General features: G+C 46.2%; 1 protein-coding gene across 1 annotated transcript in view; it reads right to left on the bottom strand.

Moving 5' to 3' along the window:
• The window catches only part of LOC123448673 (nuclear cap-binding protein subunit 1), a 29,926-nt gene extending 8,128 nt beyond the window's left edge, over positions 1 to 21,798 (bottom strand). Inside the window, exons 1-11 of the mRNA XM_045125641.1 lie at positions 21,601 to 21,798; positions 20,459 to 20,518; positions 20,127 to 20,183; positions 19,096 to 19,167; positions 18,840 to 18,902; positions 7,413 to 7,589; positions 5,226 to 5,351; positions 5,045 to 5,111; positions 4,693 to 4,889; positions 4,298 to 4,368; positions 2,945 to 3,029 (exon numbers count right to left, since the gene is read on the bottom strand). Coding sequence (XP_044981576.1) covers positions 2,945 to 3,029; positions 4,298 to 4,368; positions 4,693 to 4,889; positions 5,045 to 5,111; positions 5,226 to 5,351; positions 7,413 to 7,589; positions 18,840 to 18,902; positions 19,096 to 19,167; positions 20,127 to 20,183; positions 20,459 to 20,518; positions 21,601 to 21,687 — 1,062 coding nt within the window. The 5' untranslated portion in view covers positions 21,688 to 21,798. The remainder of the gene's footprint in view (positions 1 to 2,944; positions 3,030 to 4,297; positions 4,369 to 4,692; positions 4,890 to 5,044; positions 5,112 to 5,225; positions 5,352 to 7,412; positions 7,590 to 18,839; positions 18,903 to 19,095; positions 19,168 to 20,126; positions 20,184 to 20,458; positions 20,519 to 21,600) is intronic.
• Positions 21,799 to 24,457: the final 2,659 nt, after the last annotated feature.

Here is a 24,457-nt window from a genome sequence, read left to right as displayed (position 1 = left end):
AACATTGCGGGTCGAACCGCCGTCCTATAGAACTTGCCTTTTAGCTTTTGTGGCACCCTCTTGTCACAGAGAATGCAATTCGATGGTTCACATCTTCATCGATATCCCCATCCTTCTGCAAAATTGATCCCAAATAACGGAAGGTGTCCTTTTGAGGTACCACCTACCCATCAAGGCTAACATCCCCCTCCTCCTCGTGCTTAGTAGTACTGAAAGAGCACCTCATGTACTCGGTCTTAGTCCTACTAAGTCTAAAACCTTCCGATTCCAAGGTTTGCCTCCATAACTCCAACATCCTGTTGCCCCCGTCCGACTATCATCAACTAGCACCACATCGTCCGCAAAGAGCATACACCATGGGATATCTCCTTGTATATCCCTTGTGACCTCATCCATCACCAAGGCAAAAAGATAAGGGCTCAAAGCTGACCCCTGATGCAGTCCTATCTTAATCGGGAAGTCATCAGTGTCGCCATCACTTGTTCGAACACTTGTCACAACATTATCGTACATGTCCTTGATGAGGGTAATGTACTTTGTTGGGACTTTGTGTTTCTCCAAGACCCACCACATAACATTCCACAGTATCTTATCATAGGCCTTCTCCAAGTCAATGAACACCATATGTAAGTCCTTTTGCTTCCTATATCTCTCCATAAGTTGTCGCACCAAGAAAATGGCTTCCATGGTCGACCTCCCAGGCATGAAACCAAACTGATTTTTGGTCATGCTTGTCATTCTTCTTAAGCGGTGCTCAATGACTCTCATATAGCTTCATTGCATGGCTCATCAATTTAATTCCACGGTAATTAGTACAACTCTGAACATCCCCCTTGTTCTTGAAGATTGGTACTAATATACTCCGTCTCCATTCTTCTGGCATCTTGTTTGCTCGAAAAATGAGGTTGAAAAGTTTCGTCAGCCATACTATCGCTATGTCCCCGAGGCCTCCACACCTCAATGGGGATACAATCAGGGCCCATCGCCTTGCCCCCTTTCATCCTCTTTAAAGCCTCCTTGACCTCCGACTCCTGGATTCGTCGCACAAAACGCCTGCTAGTACCATCAAAGGAGTCGTCCATATCAATGGTAGAGCTATCACTCTCCCATTGAACAGCTTGTCAAAGTACTCCCGCCATCTATGCTTAATCTCCTGGTTCTTCACCAGGAGTTGCTCTGCTCCGTCCTTGATGCACTTGATTTGGTCAACATCCCGCGTCTTCCTCTCTCGGATCTTGGCCATTTTATAGATGTCTCTTTCGCCTTCCTTCGTGGCTAACCGTTGGTAGAGGTTCTCATACGCTCGACCCCTTGCTTCACTCACAGCTCGCTTTGCGGCCTTCTTTGTCATCTTGTACTTCTCTATGTTGTCTACACTCCTATCCAGATATAGGCGTCTGAAACAATCTTTCTTCTCCTTAATTGCCTTCTGGACATCATCGTTCCACCACCAGGTATCTTTAGCTTCTCTTCTACTTCCCCTGGACACTCCAAACTCCTCTGAGGCCACCTTACGAATGCAAGTCGCCATCCTCATCCACATGTTGTCCACATCACCTCCTTCCTCCCAAGGGCCCTCCTTAGTGACCCTCTCCTTAAACGCCTGAGCTACATCCCCCTTGAGCTTCCACCACTTCGTTCTAGCGACTGGGCACGTTTGTCCCGCTGGACACGAATCCGAAAGCGGAAGTCGGCAACCACAAGCTTATGCCGAGGGACAACACTCTCTCCAGGTATCACCTTACAGTCTAGGCATGCACGCCTGTCTTCTCTTCTCGAGAGGATGAAAACAATCTGGCTAGAGTGTTGCCCACTACTGTAAGTCACTAGATGTGATTCTCTCTTCTTAAAGAGGGTGTTAGCTATGATCATGTTGTAGGCTAGCGCAAAGCTTAAGACGTCTTCTCGTTCTTGATTCCTGATGCCATAGCCAAATCCCCCATGCACCCCTTCAAAACTTGTGTTAGATGTGCCCACATGGCCATTAAGGTCTCCTCCTATGAAGAACCGCTCGCCAATCGGTACACTCCTAACCATGTCCTCCAAGCCTTCCCAGAACTCCCTCTTGGTGTTCTCATTGTGGCCTACTTGCGCGGCATACGCACTGATAACATTGAGAACTAAGTCCCCAACTACCATCTTAACCGGGATAATCCGGTCCCCACATCTCTTGACGTCTACCACTTCATACTTGAGGCTCTTGCTGATCAAGATGCCTACTCCATTTCTGTTTGCAACCGTCCCCGTGTACCACAGCTTGAAGTCGGTACCCTCCACCTCCTTCGCCTTCTGTCCCCTCCATTTGGTCTCTTGGACGCAAAGGATATCGACGTCTCTCCTCATTGTTGTATCAACTACCTCCCGAAGCTTACCTGTCAGAGACCCTACGTTCCAGCTACCTAAGCGAATCCTCCTAGGCTCGGCTAGCTTCCTTACCCTTCGCACTCGTCTAGCCACAATCGTATAAGATCATAAAAAACCATATACTCTATTAAGGGCAATATATATTGAGAAAAGTAGAAATGTAGACGCAAATATTGGATCTTGAACAAAATTTGCTAATTAGGTGAGCTAATTCATGTTGGTTAGTTGGACGTAATTTTTTCAAACCTTACTCAATTTTCGTATAAATTATGTTTTACTGGTACCATTAACAATAATATCTCTAAACTAATCCACAATTAACTCAGATCAGCACACCCAAACAATCGATCATATTCAGCAGATCCATTAGAAATGCTTGGGCGAAACTCAACACATGCACCAAGAAAAGCAGGGTTTACTACCCATTTCATTGTGTAACTTAAGTCATTGTCATATAAGAAATTTAGAGTGGGGATTCATTTCTGCAACAACTAAAGATACAGTTAACTTAACATGAAGGCAGACACAGAGAAACTAGTAATAGTATAAAACACATGTAATAAAGATGGTTCAGAAATACCTGTGAAAATATGGTCTCAGCCATCAGGTATTCATACCGAAAAGACACAGGAAGGCTGACCAGATAAAACGCACATTCTTTGCGACTGTCTTTCAAAGAAAAATATAACCATGATAGAATTAGCACAAAAACAAAAATAATACAATTTAGCAGGCAAATATTCACACAAAATTCAATGAATTTTCACGTGATAGGCATGACAAAAGTTGTCAACCTTAACTCTTGTCTTTAAAAATAATATTTCCGCATGCTAGCAGCAAAGTAAAATTGACACACTTGATTTAGGCAACTTCACCAAAGATTTAACCATGGACAGGGGTGTGGATGTTAACCATGACTTTGTTTGGTATCTTATGGGTTTCAACTCTAGCCAAGGTTTTCGAGTCGACAAGTCGTTCTGGGGTAGCGACTCTTGACCAGTCATGCCTAGTCGATCGACTAGTCGAGGTGTTTGAGTCGACTTCCAGTTACGACTCATCGACTAGTCGAGTCGTCGACTAGTCGTTCGACCCGAAAAGAGTGACTCTAGCCTACCCCAACTTGTTTGGTACTAAAAGGCTTTGTTGTTGTTGTTTGTTTGTTGTTGAGTTAGGAACTTCGACATTGTTAGGCTTGAATTAGTTCTTTCCAGAACCTTATGCTAGCAGCAAAGTAAAATTGTCACACTTGAGTTAGGCAACTTCACCAAAGATTTAGCCATGGACAGGGGTGTGTGGAAGTTAGCTATCCACATGCCAGAACCATGACATGGTTTCGGTATCTTATGGGCTTCAACTCTAGCCTACCCCAAGTTGTTTGGGACTGAAAGGCTTCGTTGTTGTTGTTCGTTTGTTGTTGAGTTAGGAACTTCGACATTGTTAGGCTTGCTCGTAGTTCTTTCCAGAACCTTTGGCATGATACACTTTATCAATCCTGTTTGATAAACAACTAGTTCGTCACAACCGTGCTTGCCACATTGTTGGGAGAAATTTACAGCAAGTGTTGTAAGTAATAAGACAGGATTAGTTCTAGCAAAAACAAAACAGATGTTAAAACATCTCCACTCCATACTTTGGGAGCAAGGTTTATAGACCAAAATTCAAGAGCCTTAATAAGGGATGGTAGGCAAAAGTAACACACCCAAATACAACCAGATTTTGTTAACCAAGGGAGAGAACATAAGACTCGGCACTAGGAAGATAAAGGACACCAAATTTATTCACATTAAGGACTGACAAGCAAATCCAATGAGTACATGGTGTCAGCAATGTCATGCATGAACAAGTTAACAAACAGATGCCTGACATCTAACAATCGCAGCTTTTGTACAAGTATCAAACACAGTAATAGAACTGAGAAAAAATGGTAACTGACCATCCATTGAAGAAAAGTAGCACATCCAATATGTATTCCTCAACAACAAAACGGTCTACAGGTTGCATATTCTGCAAGCAAATGAGAGCTGATTAGGGCTCATAAGTACATAAACAGATGAACTTCGTAACATAAAACCAAGTAATAGCTAATTTCATGTTAGTTAACATGCATCACAAAAAAAACAGCAAGGAAAACATTACAATGATCAATGGACTAGAATATAACATAAAGTTGCAAGCCTCATAAGAAGTATATAAACAGGAGAACTTTGTAACATAAAACCAAGTAACAGCAAATTTCATGTTAGTTAACATACGTTACAGAAAAGACAGCGAGGAAAACATAAATGTAACAATGATCATGGACTAGAATATACATAAGTTGTGATTTACCTCAGCTTTATTTGTTGGAAATATATGGAGCCTACGAAGCCTTTGAGGATACTTTAGATTGGCTTCATGCTTCTCTTGCCCTTGTAATATCTCAGAAGATGACATCGTGAAAGTAGGCGGTGGTAAACTAACTGGGTGGAAACGGTGACATTTTCCAACTACCAACTGAGCTTCAAGCGACAAGTGAGGTTTTGGAACTGCAAGGGGCAATTAAACAGAATGCAAGAGAAATTAAGCAACTGCGCATTTGAAATTATGTATACAGTCCTGAGCTGGATAAAGAAGTTATCAACTCAACAGCGTATTATGTCAGAAAGAAATCGTATGTATTCTATATCATGTGCTGACATACCACTTTTAACCTTCCATCCATTACGAGAAAGAAGTTGCATACGCTCCCATAAATCTTCCATGAAATCCTAAGAGGAATATAAGTTACTGAAGTGATCGAAATGTCATAAAAGGACTTGAATGGATCAGGATTCAGGAAATAAACCAGTGTAAGGTTCAGATATTCAAGAAATTGCGAGTACCTTTTTATTGGGAGAGTTGCCTTCATCCGTCTCGAAGACTGAGAAAGCAATATCATCAAAATGTCTTCTGATGCTTACGTAAGACTGTATACCAACCAGAACCCTCTCGAGTTCATCCGGGACTTGCTGCATGTTAGAATTCATCAGTGTATTCTACCACCAATTTATGTCTGCAGAATTTTCTTACACAATTTGAGAATGGAAGTACACTGTAGGAGCCTATAACTTCTCATTACAACAATCAAGAATGTAAGATGTGGCTCATGCATTGTTCCAGAAGATCTAAGCAATCATGGCTAATGTTCATTTCATGGCATGGTTTTTAAGGCGACACCTTAACGCTTTAGGGAGGGGGGGCGCTTTGACGCCTAGGCGACGACTAGGCGGACGCTTTAGGCGCCTAGGCGCCCAAAGCGGTGGATTTTCTAAAGCGGAGGGAGAGCGCTCTGACGCATAGGCGACGCTTCAGGGACGCCTTAAAAACAAGGTTTCATGGTACAGACAGATACAAACTTTCAAGGTCAGTGGTACCCATATGCACATGTCTTGCTACTTACTAGAGGAGCAGTCAGAGGCGGAGGCAGTGGGGGGGCGAGCGGGGGCCAGGCCCCCCCAATGGTTCGGCCCCCCCTACCAATTTCCAGCAGGGACTAGTACCGTTAGCTATTATTGTTAGGCTTAATTATCTGGCCATTAGCAATTATATGGGCTAAATTTCAAGTGCAAGCCCAAGTTGAATTTGCATCGGCTGCTGGACATCGCGTTATTTACGTACTCAATCCATCAGGAAGCCTAAAAAAAGCTAATCGACTAGGATCAACGATCTACCGCACACGCACGCCCTCCTGGACTCTTTCTTCTGCAACGCGCTAGGGCTTCATTGTGGCCGCCCCTCCGGCTGCCGGGGGTCACGCCGTCATCTCGTCGCTTGGTAATTAGCGAAGCTGCCAGCCTGCAGTGCCATGTATCAGTAGAGTCCCCGAGAATAGATTGTACAAGTCCACGAACTATATTGACTACAGCCGGTCGGACAGCGCCGGCACACCCAATTCCTAACTTGATCCCGTGAATCAGAGACAAGGTATTACGTATTATCTACAGATTCATAATACTGTACTTGTCACTTGCCAGTCAGTTTCATACTTTTATTTTCCATAGATTCATACCATTATTCTTCACAGATTCATACTATTATACTTCTCAACTGCTGCTGCTAATATTTGTACATCATCGAGGACGCCTCTGGACTCACTCCCCATTCCTCAACCTCATGGCATGGCTCACACGCACATTACGCCAACATAAGGTAATCATATTTTAATATCGCTAATTACTAGTGTTGGTCATAGTTGATTACAATTAAATAGTACTATTGTGTCTTATTTGTTAGATTGATACTTCCTCTTTATAGAAATATAAGATCGGTTAGAGCAGCAATATAAAGGGAGTAAAGCTATTAATAAGAGCAGATGAAAACATGGTATAATCAATCTTAAATTTGTATATTTCAAGAATGAAGAGAAATAGACACCACTAAAAAGTTTGGAAGGCAGGGTATCTTACTAGACATAATAGCCGGACCTCAATCTAATTAATATGCAAATTGTTGATCAAAATATTATAAAACTAGTAAAATTACACAAATAGCTACATCTCTTGTGCCGTCGTGTTCCTATCAGTGCCTAGATTTTCTATCTCTTCTTTCCCCGTCTCATTGTGATAGACTTGGTAATTTCATTAAAAAAATGTGAAAAGAGGTTCAGTCGATGGAAAAAAACTCTCTTGTGCCATTGTCTTCGCCCCCCCCCCCCCCCCCTATGTTCAAATCCTGACTCCACCCCTGGGAGCAGTGTCCCTATTTCACTTCTTGAAAATATGTTGGGATGCTTACAGTGCGGCTTTCAAATAGGTGACAGAAAGATACCTTCTAAAGATCAAAAACTAGAAAAGGTGCATGAACACTAATATTACTAAGATGTGCAAAATGACAGTGCCAGTGTAACTCTTAGAGGCATTCAAATTGAACCGCACATAGTACAAAAAGGGGAGTAATCAAAGTAGCTTAATAAATATGATGAAGGTCCATACAAGCAGAGAACAAGAATCATGTGTTGTTGCTAAAACAGTCAAATTGGGCACCAAAGGTAATGGAGATTAAACAGTATCACAATAATTTAATAACGTTACCTCAAACAATTCTGAACCACCCCATGGAAGGGAAGCCAAAATACAGTAAACATAAAAATCAGCATGTGGTTGCCAAGAAGGATTTCCAGCTTCCTCATCCAATATAGTTGCAGCAGATGATAAAAGTGTCTCGTATGTCTCAATAATGGAATTTGGCGATATAACTTTGCTGCACATCTACAAAACACACATTCTACAGTTACAAAAAGAAAAGGTTAAAACAACAGAAAAACTACAAATTGCCTCATCTATACAGCACAAAATACAAGAAAAAAAATCTACCATGAAAGAAAACAGGACAGAGAGAAATCCCTCAACTCTGTTCAAGAACAGAGCAAAAGCATTCAGAATTAACTTGTTATTGTTAGGAAATATGCAACTTGTACTTCCAGGTGGCCATAGGCCGGTATATATACATGTACATGTGTGGTACAACATGCAGAAGACTCCTTAATACAAAGAGGAACACAGCTACAGACATATATATAACTAACACCTGGCAATAACATGCTCTTGCACACCAGAGCTCACAAAAGAAGCATCAACACCAATATGCTTGATGAGCTCATGCTTCACAGGGCCGCGGGCAATACTAATAGCGCCCGTAGTGTCAGACAAGAGTAGTGACAGAAACACCGAACTCCTTAAGTAACCACCGTAACCAAGTCATCCAAGTCATCTCTGCTGTCGAAAGAGCCATCGCTCGTAACTCGGCCTCTGCAATCGGACAGGAAAGTCGTCTTCCAGGCAACGAGAGAACCATCAAGAAAAACACAGAAAGCAGAAAGTGAACGATGAGCCATCGCTCGTAACTCGGCCTCTGCAATCAGACAGGAAAGTCGTCTTCCAGGCAATGAGAGAACCACCAAGAAAAACACAGTAAGCAGAAAGTGAACGATAATTTGAGGGATCACTAGCCCACGTAGCATCTGAATAGGCCTGATACTATGATGAGGAAAGGACAAATGATGAGATCGCCGAAGAACACGAATGAGATGACTATAGTGAACCGAAGTGGGGGCAGAGACAAACCGACTCAAAATATGGACAAGATAGGAGATATCTGGACAAATGACTGATAGATAGACAAGACTCTCAACAGGTTGACGATAACGCGCCGGATCAGACAAGGGTCACTATTAGTAGCACGGAGATGAACATTGAGCTCCATGGGAGCCTCTCATCAGTAAGAGCAGCACAAGCAAGAAATCCTGGGTATGCTTTTCTTGGGAAATAAAAAAGCAATCAGAGGCAGAAGAGACCTCAATTACAAGAAAATAGCGAATAGGGCCAAGATCGGACATAAGAAACTGCTCATAAGACGTGCCTCCACAAAGGCAACATACTCAGGGTCTTCGCCAGTGATGATCATGTCATCAACATATAGAGGAAGAAGAGTCTAGCCACGAGCAGAAAGGTGGACAAATAGTGCAGGATCATGAGAACTCGCTGAAAAACCAGTAGTTGTCGCCACAGAGGAAAAATGCTCAAACCAGGCGCGAGGGGCTTGCTTAATGCCACCGAGAGAGCGACGAAGACGGCAGACCATGTCGTCCGGAACAAAATACCTAGGCGGTGATTGCATATAAACCCCTTCACACAACTCACCATTAAGAAAGGCATTCTTAACATCAATCAATAGTCCAATGGCGATCAGAGGCCACAGCAAGAAGTGTGCGAACAGTGGTCATATGGGCCACACGAGCAAAAGTCTCATTGTAATCACTACCACGCTCCTGTTGAAAGCCACGAGCCACAAGACAATCTTTGTAGTACTCAAGAGAACCATCGGAGCGAGTCTTAACCCTGTAGACCCACTTAAAAGTGATGGGACAAACACGGGAAGGAAGAGAAACAAGATCCCACGTGCCGGTGCACTCAAGAGCAGCAATCTCCTCTGTCATTGCAAGCTGCCGTTGGGGACGAACAATGGCATCATGATAAGAAGTCGGCTCAAGAACAGTGTTGTCGACGCTCGGAGAACCACGGTGGTCAACAGGTGAAAGTGGTCAAGCCATAGGTAGGATGAAACGAGGAAGATGGCACATCGCGGAAAACCACGGTGGTCAATAGGTGAAAGTGGACAAGGACGCAAGCCATAAGTAGGGTTAGACGAGGAAGGTGGCACATCGATAGACACATCCACAACACACGAATGGTGAGTATAGAAGTGAGGAAAAGATGGAAGAACGCGAGGAGGAATCACAGGAATAAACTCGGGTAATGGAGATGTGGAAGCCACCGATGATGAAGGTGTAGAATCCAGTGATAAATGAGGTGAGGAAACCATAGGAGATGGCGGCAAGGGATCTACAATAGTCAGAGAAGCAGGAGCAACAATATGACTGATGGACAAAGCTCAACGGGATTAATAGAAGTGTCAAAGTGAGGACCAAGATATCCTCCATTGATTAGGACGAGGAAGATGGACACGAGTAGAAGGAACGACACTTATCAAAAGTCACATCCCGAGAAATACACATCCAACAACCTACAAGTGGGGTGGGGCGGCACAAAGCGGGGCTTCAAGCCCGATCGAGACAACAGGCATTGACATGATGCAAGGCCGACTCGAGCGGAGAGGAGGCACACCAGCGGTCGGGTCGAGCAGCACGCAATGAGCGGATCAAGTGGTGCGCACAGAGCCGGCGAGGAGCACGTGTGTTGGCGGGTCGTGTTGCGCATTGGCGGAAGGCTGCTTCGACGTAGCTTGGCGAGCGGGCAGAATGGATGCGAAGGCGGAATAGAGACAGCGGGAGTCACACATGAAGAATAGGCAAACCGATGGCCGGCAGGAGAGAAGGAACGACGGCCACCGACATGGGAAAGGCAACGGTGGTGCACGAGACAGGATCAGAAAGAGCACGAGATGTGTATGCGCAAAAAAACTAATGCACATCTCGTAGCCATAGGCCAGTATATATACACGTATAGGTGTGGTACAGTACAATATGCAGAGAACCCCTTATAGAACAGGGAAAATACAAAGGGGAACACGGCTAAATATATATAACTCTAACAGTTATAAACTCTCAATTCAGGGAGCAATAGGAGATATGAGAGCCTAACGTAAGGATGATATTGCGCTAAACAATCTGCTGACCAAATGCAAACTCTACAATCATAAATAATACAAATTATGATAAATCATAAAAACCATATCTCTAGAGTTGTACGGCCTCAGCTTCTGGGTTGGAGAAGCCAAAGCTACACAAACTAAGTTGTAACTAACATGCATGCAACAACACTACTGCCTTAACGATCGTATGATTCTTAGAGCATACGGGAAGGGAGCTGCAGCCGGCGGCTCGGGCGGGAGGTGGAGCTGCAGCTGGGCCACGGGATCAGGCAGCAACTGGAGACGGCTGAGTTCGGCGAGACGGTGGCGGGATCTGGCGAGACTGGGGCGAGGCTAACAGATCGAGAATCACCAGATCTAGCGAGACGGCGGCCTCCAGCGGGGACGCGGTTCGAGCGGGACTTGGCATGGATGGGGCGCCCTACAGCAAGGAAGAAGAGACAACCACGAGACGGTCTTCCACAGGAACAGCCTTCGACGAGAAAGAGGAGACAGCGGCGGCGGCTATGCAAGTGATTGGATCGGGAGGAGCACAAGTTGCGCGTGCTAAAAAAAGAACCTAGGTTGTAATACCATGTTAGGAAATATGCAACTTGTATTCCCATGAGGCCATAGGCCGATATATATACATGTACAGGTGTGGACTATATGCAGAGAACCCCTTATACAATGGGATAAATACAAAGGGGTACATGGCTATATTATATATACTCTAACAACAAATACTTAGGATTTTTTTCCTATAGAGCCCAATTTCATTATACCGCTGATGTTAGCGAATATGTGTGGATTGCTTTCCTGTACCCATAGTTCTAAAGGAATTTGACATCCCCCCCCCTCTTCTTTTCTACTGATTTGCTTAGTAAGGCCTCCTTTGGTCCATAGGAATATCATAGGAAGTGAGATGACATGTATCTCAATTCCTATAGAGAAAGAGATGTCATTTGATGCATAGGATAGAAATTTTTCCATTGAGTCTAGGATAATGTTTTTCTGTTAGAGTTATATTGATGATGGCCTTTGGCCTTTTGTATTCCTGTCTTTTGGCATCCCTTTGTACATGTATATATGTCAGCTTTGGCCTACTAGTAATACAAGTTGCATTCCTAATATGGTATGAAGGCTTTAGGGTTTTTTTTTTTTGCACGCCGCAACTCGTGCTCCGATCAAATTACGCCGCTGCTTTCCTCCTTTCTCCGGCTGTGGAGCTCCTCTTGCCCGCATCCGCTGCTGCTGGTGTGAACAAGCTACTCTTCTTCCTGATCGTGCAGTCAGCTGCCTATCTCCGTTGCATCCTGCCACTGACAGTCGGATTCTGCCACATCCAAAGCCTGGACAAAGCTGCGTACGGGCCGTATGCCGTCATCTCGCGGTTTCCGCTGCTCGTTGTCGTACGCTGGATCTCACCGTCCTCCGCTGCAACCGGCTCAACCGTCGCCTCGTCTCCCACCTTGGTCGAGGCTCCTCAAGGTCGGCCACTTTCTGTTGTTTTCCCAGGCTGCGACCGCCAGTCACCGTCTCCTCAAGGTATGTCCCCGTTGCCGGTTGACTTCACAGGCTGCTGCTGCTTGTCGCCGCCCGCTGCCGACTGCCTTCCCAGCTGTCGCCGCTTGTTACCGCCGGGCGTCCACAGCGTGTCGCCGCCGGTTGCCGGCCTCCGCCGCCGCCAGTCACCCGTCCAGCCCTACCACTTCTGCGTCGTTGCGGTTCTGGCTTCCGCGGCTACCCGCGGGCGCTCTCATGTCGCGTGAAACTGTTGCTAGTTCACATCCAATCATGATCCAGATCTGTTGGTCATCCAAAAAGAGAGAAAAAGAAGAAAAAAAAAGTGCAATGCGACCAGCGATATGCCTCTTCCTTGCTGCCCGGAGTTTCTTGAAAGTGTTTCGTACATTGATCATGTCTCAGCACATGTGTTTCGTACATTGATCATGTCTCAACACATGCGTCTTTCTTCGGTGCTTGGTGCTCGCCTGCTTGGAGTGGTTGTCGCTCTACTTCGACTTGTTCGATAGCTGCACCACCTTCTGTAGTCGCTTCTTCTGTTGGCTATGTTGGTTGTTCTTCATCGACTCCTACAGGTTCTTCACACGATGGTGACCGCTCTTTATCGGTAGGTGGTTCTACCTCGACTTCTACCACTATGTCCCTGTCTGCGCGTGAGATTGCACAGTTGTGATGCCTGCTAGATGCTTGGGATTCTTCACGGATAATTTCTGCAGGTTCCGTGACCGACTCTTTTGGCACTGAGAAACCACTTTCTGCTCATTCAGGTACATCCCCATGGATTCTTGATACCGGAACGTCTTTTCATATGACTTATGATTCTTCCACTTTGACCTCCATTCGACCTGTTGACTAATTGTTCGTGTTCCTACGGCTGATGGCACTCCCCTCCCTGTAGCTAGTCGAGGCACTCTTAGCACTTCTTCATTTTAACACTTCTTCAGTTCATGTTCCTTCTGTCGCTCATGTTCCTCCACTTACCATGCAACTCATATCCGGTGGTCAGATTGTTGACTCCAGTTGTAGGGTCATTCTCGACTTTGATTCGTGTTCTGTTCAGGATCGTCGCACGGGAACTATGCTTGGTGCTGGCCCTCGCCGCTCTTGTGGTCTTTGGGAGCTTGACTGTCTTCGTCTTCCCTCCGCTACCACCACCGCCAATCTCGCAGCCCCTGTCGCTGCATCTACTAGCTCTTTTCAGCAGTGGCATCGTCGTCTTGGCCATTCATGTTGTTCTCATCTCTCGTCTTTGGTTCATCAAGGTGTTCTAGGGTCTACCTCCGGTAATGCTTCGTTGGATTGTCTGGGTTGTAGGCTTTGTAAGCAGGTTCAGCTACCATATCCTCACAGTGAGTCAGTGTCCGAGCGCCCTTTTGATCTCGTACACTCTGATGTCTGGGGTCCGGCTCCCTTCGCCTCGAAAGAGGGTTATCGCTATTATATTATCTTTATAGACGACTTTTCTCTATACACTTGGATCTATCTCATGTCTTCTCGTGGTGAGGTCTTATCTATATACGAAAAAATTGTTGCCATGGTTCATACCCAGTTTTCCACTCCTATTCGTGTTTTTTACGCATATTCAGCTGGTGAGTATATCTCCCATGCATTGTGAGGATTCCTTGTTGAGCAGGGTACTCTTCCTCGGTTCTCTTGCCCTGGTGCTCATGCTCAGAATGGAGTGGCTGAGCGCAAGCATCGTCACCTTCTTGAGATGTCGCGTGCGATGATGATCGCCGCCTCTCTTCCCCCTCACTTCTGGGCTGAGGCTGTTGCCACTTCTACCTATCTGATTAACATTCAACCATCTGCTGCTCTACAGGGTGGTAATCTCTTGAGCGTCTTTCTGGTCGTTCTCCGGATTATTCGACGCTTCATTTATTTGGTTGTGTTTGCTATGTCTTGCTTGCCCCTCGTGAACGCACCAAACTGGCCGCTCAGTCTATTGAGTGTGTCTTTCTCGGATACTATGATGAGCATAAGGGCTATCATTGTTGGGATCATGTCGATCGCCGGATGCGTATTTCCCGAGATGTCACCTTTGATGAGTCTTGTCCCTTCTACCTGTGTCCATCTTCTTCGGCCTTTTCCTCGGAGGACATCTATTTTCTTGCATTTCCAGATACACCTCCCCATGTGCCCAGTATTCCTACTCCTCGTCCTGCTATTGCGGATCTGACGTCATCCTCTCCTATGGTTTCTTCTCCTTCACCGCATGACTCTACACCTTCATCACCGATACCTTCCTCTTCTCCACCTTCATCACCGATACCTGCCCCATCTTCACCTCCAGTGATTCCACCTCTCCCTTCCTTTCCTTTCCATTAGACTCATCCTCGACCGTTGTTGAGCCGACTTCTTATAGAGATGTTGTTGTTCATCCTGAATGTCAGTTTGCCATGGCAGAGGAGCTTGCTGCCCTTGAGCGCACCGACACGTGGGATCTGGTTTCTCTTCCTCCCCGTGTTCGTCCCATCACTTATAAGTGGGTCTATAAGATTAAGACTCGCTCTGATGGTTCTCTTGAGCGTTATAAAGCACGTCTTGTGGCTTGTGGCTTTCAACAGGAGCATGGTCGTGATTACGATGAAACTTTTGCTCCTGTGGCCCACATGACCACTGTGCGCACACTTCGTGTCGTGGCCTTGTTCGCCACTGGTTTGTGTCTCAGCTTGATGTTAAGAATGCCTTTCTTAATGGTGAGTTGCGCGAGGAAGTTTATATGCAGCCACCACCTAGGTATTCAATTCCTGATGGCATGGTTTGTCGTCTTCGTCACTCTCTCTATGGCCTTAAGAGCAAGTCTAGTAGAGCCCTCAAACCCTCAAACCCTTAAAAATAACCGCTTTTTTACAGTTTTTGTCGAAAAAACGGCGTAGACTAGAACCCTTAAACCCTTAAACCCGTAAAAAAATTTAGAGGTCCAACCCTCAAACGCCATCGCAGCCTGTAGAAGTGAGGGTTGGGGGGAGAAACTCCCCCCCCCAACCTGCACTCCTCTTCCTCTCCAGCGCGGGAGGGAAGTTTCAGCTCCCTCCCCTCGATCCGCCGCCGCCCCGCCCCGGCCGCCCATCCGCCGCCGCCGCCCCGCCCCGGCCGTCCCTCCGCCGCCCCGCCCCGGCTGCCCCGGCCGCAGTGCCGCCCCTGCCGCCCCGTCCGCAGCACCGCCCCGCCCCCGCCGGCCCTCCGCAGTGCCGCCCCGCCGCAGCCCCGGCCGCCCTCCGCAGCGCCGCCCCGTCCCCGCCGGCCCTCCGCAGCCCCGGCCTCCCCTCCGCCGCCGGCGGCCTCCCCTCCGCAGCCCCGGCCGGCCCTCCGCAGCGCCGCCCCGTCCCGGCCGCCCCTCCCAGCGCCGCCGCCCCGGCCGGCCCTCCGCAGCACCGAAGATTGAGGTTTACATTTTTGCTTTTTTGCTTCATTTTTACATTTTTGCTTCCTTGGCACTCACAATTGTTGCCACTCACATTGTAGATGGAGGTGAACAACGACGACATGGACTCGTTGTCCGATGCGTCGGATTGGTCGTCATCCGACGATTCGGACATTGACGAGTTGTTGCAAGACGACGACGTTGAGATGATGAGCCTCCTCGTCGACGTGCATGCGTTTGAAGACCGCGTGAAGCTTATGGATCAGAGGAGAGGGTCGACGATGGGGCGACTCACCATCTACCGGAACCGTGCTCTCGGACACGAGCATTTGATGCAAGACTACTTCGCGGAGGTACCTACATACCCTCCTCGTCTCTTTCGCAGAAGGTACCGAATGCGTCGTAGTTTGTTTGTGAAGATTGTCAACGATTGTGAGGCTGCCTCCTATTACTTTAAACGTCGTAGAACCGCCGCCGGTATCATGGGGTTTAGTGCATATCAAAAGATATCGGCGGCAATGCGGGTACTCGCTTAAGGCATACCCGCGGATTATACCGACGAGTATCTTCGCATTGGGGAAGATACAACCACGGACTCCGTCCGTAGGTTTGCCAAGTTGGTCATCCGGTTGTATGGTGAGAAGTATCTTCGGGCACCAAACGAGGAAGGTACAAAGAGATTAATGGAAATGAATGAAAAAAGGGGATGGCCGGGGATGCTTGGTAGTCTTGATTGCATGCATTGGAGGTGGAAAAATTGCCCAAAGGCATGGCACGGAATGTATTGCGGTAAAAGCCGTGATGCTACTATTGTGCTTGAGGCCGTAGCATCGGTGTCCTCAATAGATCTCCATTGTTCAAAAGATTAATTTCAAGCAAGGTTATTCACCAAGGCACAAGAGGCAGCCCGCAAAGATATTGAAAGAGCTTTTGGTGTTTTACAAGCAAGGTTTGCCATAGTTCGGGGTCCAGCTCGGTTTTGGGACAAAAAAACCTTGGTGAACATCATGAAATGTTGTGTGATTCTACACAACATGATCCTAGAGGATGAGAGAGGGTTAAACCTCCCTTGTTTCTATGACAATGTTGGTACCCGTGTGCAACCGGAAAGAAACCCTTCTCGCATACACGCCTTTCTTCAAGCACATCGTGAGATTGAGGATGCAACCACTCATGGTCGTCTCCGGGATGATCTAGTAGAGCACCACTGGCAGTTGGATGGGCGGCGTATTGGCCCATGATGTATCTTTGTTTTACTTTTCTATGTCCTATTTGATTCGAACAATTATTGTAATTTGCTCAAACATTGTTTTATGTTGTAATTTGCTCAAACATTGTTGTAATAATTTGAATGATTATTGTTTTATTCGGTGCTGTAATAATAACTAGAATGATTATTGTTTTATGTCAAATGTGATTGAATTTGTGATATGTCATATGATGAAATGTGTGATATATGAAATGACAGTTTTAAGGTTTGGGGTTGGGGCAAAGACTAGAACCCTCAAACCCAACCCTTATAACGGTATTCCGTTATAAGGGTTGGGTTTGAGGGTTCTAGTCTTTGCCCCTGTTTTTCAACCCTTAAAAGTGTCAAAAATGGGCAATTCTCAACCCTTAAAACTGATTTTACATTTAAGAGTTTGAGGGTTCTACTAGAGATGCTCTAAGCAAGCCCCTCGCGCTTGGTTTGAGCGTTTTGCCTTTTTTTTGCCTTTGTGGTTACTGCAACTGGTTTTTCGCCGAGTGTTCATGATCCACCATTGTTTGTCACATTTCCTCTCATGGTCGCACTCTTCTTCTTCTATATGTTGATGACATGATCATCATTGGCGATGATCTCGAGTACATTGCCTTTGTTAAGGCCCATCTCAATGAGCAATTTTCTATGTCTGATCTTGGTCCTCTTCGTTACTTTCTTGGGATTGAGATTTCCTCCACCTCTGATGGCCTTTTTATTTCCCAAGAAAAGTATATCCATTTTCTTGCTCGTGCGGCTCTTAGTGATGAGCGCACTGTTGAGACTCCTATGGAGCTTAGTGTTCACCTTCGTGCTTCTGATGGTGAGCCCTTGTCTGACCCAACCGGTTATCGTCATCTTGTTGGGAGTCTTGTCTATCTTGTTGTCACTCATCCGGATATCTCTTATCATGTCCATATCCTGAGTCAGTTTGTTTCTTCTCCCACTTTGGTTCACTATAGTCATCTTCTTCGTGCTCTACGATACCTTCGTGGCACGATCTCTCACCGTCTTTTCTTTCCTCGTTCCACCTCGTTACAGCTCCAGGCCTATTCAGATGCTACCTGGGCTAGTGATCCTTCGGATCGTCGGTCTCTTTCTGCTTATTGTGTCTTTCTTGGTGGTTCTCTCATTGCCTGGAAGACGAAGGAACAGACTGCAGTTTCCTTCCTGCTCTAGTGCAGAGGCTGAGTTGCGAGCTATGGCTCTTCTCACAGCGGAGGTGATTTGGTTATGTTGGTTACTTGAGGATTTTGGTGTTTCTGTTACTACACCTACTACACTGTTGTCAGATAGTACAAGTGCTATCAGTATTGCGCGGGACCCCGTGAAGCATGAGCTTACCAAGCATATTGGTGTTAATGCTTTCTTTGTGCGCGCTGGTGTGCAGGAGCATGTTATTGTTGTTCGGTATGTGCCTTCCGAGTTACAGCTGGCGAGTTTCTTTACGAATCCCAGACTAGAGCGCAACATGGATTTTACCTCCAAACTCAGTGTTGTGGATCCAACATGAGTTCAAGGGGGGGGGGGGGGGGGGGGTAGTTATATTGATGATGACCTTTGGCCTTTTGTATTCCTGCCTTTTGGCATTCCTCTGTACATGTATATATGTCGGCTTTGGCCTACTAGTAATACAAGTTAGCATTCCTAACATTTTTTCCCTTTGAAATGTGAAGGTTCTTATCCTACATAGTAATAGGATAGGAATCCATTCCTACAAACCAAAGGGCTTCACAGGAATTTTTCCTTTGGAAATCCTATCCTAAGAATTCCTAGAAATCAAAGGAAGCCTAAAACGGCAGGTTTCCTATGTCCTACACAAACGACTACTCTGCAACTTTCCTTTGTTTTGCAATCATCAGTTTTGCACTTGCATTCCCTTTGAAACCATTGTGGTCTTCATTCCCACAATCCAAAGAGACTTTGCAATTATTATTTCCCTCAGAACTACCCCCCCCCCCATTTGAACAATAGAAGTAAGGATTGCTGCAACACCCTTCTATATTTTATTATATAGTTACTTCTAATTTTAGTTTAGAATTACACCTAACAAGTTAGTGTAACAGGAAGAGAACTAAACGCCTTTAGCACTGCTCGATTTTGATGAACACGTGTTGCCAATATAAGGTATCACTATCCAGGTATGAGATATTCAAGAATCAGAAGTTGGGACACATGGTAGCAGCTAGAAAAGGATGAGCAAGAGCACCAAACAAAAACTACTACATAACTTACCAGGCCACAGAGAAACCGTAACAATATCCTGATCCTATCACGGTTTTCAGTATGCAAAGCATCCTGCAATTATAATGAGTCATTTCAAGGCTAGGATGATCTTAAGAGGGACCAAAGTTGGGAAAAAGAGGTCCAATGGCGTAACAAGTCAATAATACTGGAATCTAATAATAGAGAACATTTCTCCAGTGGAACAAGGGTGAGAAAGGATTAACAGATCTGCCATGCTCTGTGATGTAGAAACAAAGATTCACACCTGTAGGTTAGCCTGTGTTGCATCCACGATACCCTTGGCAAAGTCTTCATTTTCTAAATTTATCAAACCTATCTGAAATTACAAAAGAACAAAGCAAAACCATCACAACAATTTAGTTCAATTAAATAAGAGAAATCATATAGCAGCATCTTATTCTTAAAACATGTAGCTCAAAAGTTAATATAATGTGAGATTACAAAGTTAGGTACAGAAGGTATTAAACCAATTGTTATAAATAAAGACCAGTTCTTTATGGAAGGGAACTGCTCAAATACGTAATTACTGTGCGCCTAATTTTGTTGTCATTAATTCATCATTTGATCCAAAACAATAGGCATATCCTCCTCTCATGAAAAAGATGCACACAAAAATACGCCAACAGAACAAAATCATAGAAGCATTGGCGAACGGCTGTATATAATTGCCCACCATAGCATACACAGTATCAAGGGGATCAAGAGACCACAACTGATCTCTGCTTATTTATAAGTAGCAGGTTTGTTGCACAATACAAGTGGAAATAATGAAAAGATAATAGTTTTGCATTGGCATTGCAAGCTTCCCATGGGAGAGGATATATAAATGAGCAGTCATACATAAGCACTACAATAGTGAAAATCCTACCCACAGATTAAGAACAACATGCAGGTCATGTGTAGACATGATAAGACCTAGGCCAACAGAATATGAGACAAAGCATATTTGAACTTCAAAGTTCACTAACAATGTAAAGTCACCAGTCATATAAATCACATTTCAGATCAGGTTTATGTGCTGTAACTGTGTGCCATGTTTTGTTTTATAAGTCCAACCAGAAACTCAAAACGATAAATATGCATATTAGATATATGTTGTTTATAATGCTGATATACATACTGCTTCCCGCTTTGTACGGAAATTCAAAGCATGAGGAACAAGTAAAACATGTATTGAGTAACAATAAGAGCTTCAAATGATATACGGGTAATATTTATGAAAGAAGACAACATAAATTAGCAAAGTGTGTAGGCTTCATAGAAGTAGCTGCATACCAAAACTCCAAAGAAAGGAATCTTGTGAGGTAATTGTTCGGCACACTGAAGGAGAAACTGCTTGGACAAAGGTACATTAAGTTAGCACCTCAAATCGATTCAGATAAAAGATGACGATGTGTATTGAAGAGGTAAGCAAATGCTAGGGGATGCAGCATGTAGGATCCATATTCCACTGTTTTTTAACAATGCCTGGGAACAAACCAATTAAGCACTAATGCTTCTTCGTAGAATTAGAACTATAGATTATCAAAAGATAGCCAGATCTGAATCGTAAAAGCACAACAATATGAACAAGCAGTCAAGCACGGAGTAGAATGTTGGGTACCAACCTCAAAAATATCATCTTTGGAGTGTTCATATTCACGAGAAAGCACATTGTAACAGATTTCCTGTGAAGCCAATGCTTGGTCAGAATAGGTGTGGAAGAAACATGGCATGATAGATGAAAAAATGCAACATTCTATTCAGACCATTGTGCGTTGGTTGCAACAACTGCGATGTTGTAAATATGTGACAAACAATCACAGGAAAAATGTTAGAGTGCCTATGAACTTGCTTGGCACCCGTTAGTAAAATCATTTGATTAAAACTGCATTTTGCAATAAATCAGGATTTTACCTAGAGATGGGTAATCTTCATCATTATATACTACTATCCAATAGTGCCACAATTTCACTTATCTTAGAGGGCATGTTCAACAAGAAACAGAATAAAGTGGAAACGATTTATTGTAACACAAATATGTAGTCGTAGGGTATATATATAGGATGTGTTTGGTTTGAGCTCGGGCTTGCCCAACAAACAAAATTGGTCAAGGTTCTGTTTGCCCATGAATTGGCCAAAATGTTGGGAAGAAAAATGAACTAGAATAGGCAAAGGGGAATTGGCATGCCAAAAAATTGGCAACCGCCCGAACAAGGTCCAAATTTTTAGTCATGACCGAAAATTGGTAGGGTCAATTCTAGCCACAATCCAGACACAAGCACGGATTAAAGTGTTTCCACTGGAACTGACTTGTGACAAAAGCTGTGGAACACTGCAAGCAGACAAGTTCGTAAGGCACTAGCGGCATGGGCCTTAATGCAAGAAGCAGATCCAGCGGCATGGGAACCAAATCCAACTGTTGAGAGCGACGATACTATATTGGCAGGAATGAGATAACGCAAGCAAAGCTTTTGGATAGCTAAGAATAGGCAGGCAACTGTAGGCACCCTAGAACAACAGTGATTAAAAAAAGCATTAGCACCCCATCCTGAGTCACTCCGCGATGTGTTGTTCCTAAGAAAGAGAGGGGGGGGGGGGGGGCTCTGCAGACTGCCGGCCAGATTGGCACATTGAGAGCCGCATACCAATTCCACTCCGCACATCCAATACCAAGAGGTGAGTATTCCGTACAGAGAACTGTGACCGGTGGCTAGGGTTTTGAAGGGGCGGCGAGGTGGGAGGGAGGGAGGGAGGAAGGAGAACTCACGATGTGCTCCTTGTGGTCGGCTGTTCCCCCGTACTCGGGGCACCTGTCGCCGATGCGAAGCAGCAGCGTCCTCCAGCCAGTGCTCATGGCGGCGGTGGCGGACAACAGAGAGCAGAGAGAGATGCCGGGTGCGGGCAGGAGGCGGCTCGGATCGAGGGTTTTGGTTCCGGTCGGTGCGCAGAGGTTTGGCTCCAGATCTTTAGGCCAACTCCAGCGCGCGGACGTCCGCTTTTGTCCGTTTGGAGTGTCCGTTTGGGGGTGCGATGGAAGCGGATAAGCCTTGCATCTGCGCCCAACGCGCAAGAGGCGTCTCGATTCTACTCCCTCATTTTTTAAATATAAGTCTTTAAAAAGATTTTCATAAAAGACTACATACGAAGCAAAATTAATGAATCTATAATTTAAAATGTGTTTATATACATCTGTATGTAGTTTTTTAGTGAAACTTCTAAAAAAACTTATATTTAAGAACGGAGGAAGTAAATGTCACGCATAAACTGGTTGGTCTTTCATCAATCAACAACTGATAAAACCACGTTATTTTGCAACATGTAAACATAATCGTACAACCACACAAGCAGACCTTTGATTGACATATGCTTCATTATTGAAGCCTAGTCGTCAGAATAATCTATCCATTTTCGTTTCACCTCGATGAGATTGGCTTCAATTTAGTTGGATTTTACTGATAATGCTCACGAGATCAAATGAACCGCGGACCCTTGCTGACTCATCGGCCGTCAATGCCAGCAGCTTGGAACATCAGGTACACTTGCTTTAGGTGCAGATCCAACATCACATACACTTGTTTCTTTGTTCTGATTATCCAAACAAAGGTAATGGTTTTATCAAAAAAATCTCAATCAGTCATAGCATAACATCAAACAGAATGTGGGCTGGCCGTTGCAAATCCATGTATATGAGAGATAGAGAGAAAAGAAGGGGGTATGGCTAGTAGCTAGCTCAGCTGGCAATTGTAGCTGTCGCTAATTCTTCCTGCTCCTACTCGATGATAGTCACTGCTCCTACCTCAAACATCTGCACATATAGACAAGGACAAATCAGAGAAATAAGATGATGAAGAGCGAGGGCGGTGGTGGTCACCTCCGTGGACGCAGGTGGGTGGCTGCAGTCGCCTACGTCTATGTGGCAGCGACGCAGGTGGGAGGCGGCGCTGGGCCCTATGGTGGATGAGCTCGTCACCTCCGTGGGCGGCAGTGGGCAAGGTGGGGCGGCGACGGCTGTTGCCTCCTTAGCAACGACAGGGCGCAACACCGGATCGACCTTCGTCGGGGTCGGGCGGGGCGGGGGCGGGGCAGGGCAGGGGTGGCGGCCCGCTGGTAGTGGTGTCGGCGGTCGGCGCAGCACCGGATCAACCTTCGACGGTGCGGGACGGGGCAGGGCAGGGCGAGCCGGATCTGGGCCAGGCGGACTGGTGCGGGATGGGGCAGGGCAGAGCGAGCCGGATCTGGGCCCAGGCGGACTGGTGCGGGAGGACCGGAGGAGGAAGAAGCGGTGACTGTGGAGCGATAGCCTCTTTATTATTAGGTAAAGATGGACATGCCCGGGCCCGCGCTGAGCTCCTCGGCCTCGTCGTGTCCCGTCGGCCAGTGCTTCTACTTCAAGTTTGCTGGCATGCTACGAGCTTACCTGCATGCGTGCTCGGCCGCCGCGCGTCGTGTCGAGTCGAGCTGCTCGCATGCATGTCGTCCAGCTCACCCGCCCGCATCTAGCCGCGCCGAGCTCGCCCGCCCTCTTGCGCCGCCCCGCCCACGTCGCAGCTCGCCCTCCCGTGTCGCGCTGCGCTGCTCCCTTGCCCGCCGCGCACCCGCGTCGCGTTGCTGCTTGCCCGAGCTCGTCGTCTCATTCGCCTCGTTGAAGTCATCCCACCCTGCCCCGCGCAGTGCCTGCCTCCGCCACGCAGCAGCCGGCATACGCACGCAGCCTGCCCCGCGCCGCCCCTGCTCTCTCGCCGCTCGCCGCGCCCGCCCCTGCTACTCACTGACCGTCGTTGTTGCTCGCTCGCCCCAGCTGCTCGTACAAGACGGTTGCCGGTAGAGGCACGCTGCGGGGTCCAACGGCGGGCACGGCGTGCTACGGGGCCGAGCAGCATTGCGACTTGCTGCGATCGGCGAGCTGCGGGGCCGAGCGACGGGATGGCACGCTGCGGGGGCGCGCTGAGGAGGCGAGCTGCGAAGCGGCGTGCTGCGGCGGGGGCGCGCTGAGGAGGCGAGCTGTGAAGCGGCGTGCGGCGGCGGGGATCGAGGCAGGGAACGTGTGCAGTCACTATTTTGTGGGTCTGGCGGGAGCATTTGTGGCAAGTTTGGGCCAGGTTTGGGGTTGGACCGGACAAAAACGGACATGAACAGACAAAGTTGTCCGTTTGGGTCTTCCTGTTGTATCTACTTTTTACCCCAAACCGACGCACTCGGACAGGATGGGGTCGCGCGCTGGAGTTGGCCTTACACGAGGTGTTTGGTTCCTCCCATTTGGCCCAACCATGACTCGCACGACGAAAACGCATCGTTTGGTCGTTGTTTGGTCGGGGACCTCCTACGTGTCGCCTTCAACGCCGGTTAAGGGAACTCGCGCTTGCAGTGTTCCTCCTTGTGGGCCGGTCGATGTAAAATGCGTTGGTCATTAAAAAAAATCATAAATTTTGATGTAAAATGCGTTGGTCATTAAAAAAAATCATAAATTTTGAAAAAAAATCAGATTTGCAAAAGAAGTTTAATGATTATGAAAAAAGTTCACCGATTTTTGAAATATGTTCATGGATTCGAAAAAAGTTCATAGGATTAGGAAGAGAATCATCGATTTTCAAAAAAAGTTCATCAATTTTTAAAAACAGTTCATT

Source organism: Hordeum vulgare, chromosome 4H, assembly GCF_904849725.1.
Source record: "Hordeum vulgare subsp. vulgare chromosome 4H, MorexV3_pseudomolecules_assembly, whole genome shotgun sequence".
NCBI lineage: Eukaryota > Viridiplantae > Streptophyta > Magnoliopsida > Poales > Poaceae > Hordeum > Hordeum vulgare.
The sequence above is the reverse complement of the archived record's forward strand: the minus strand, read 5'-3'. Positions and strand labels throughout refer to the sequence as shown.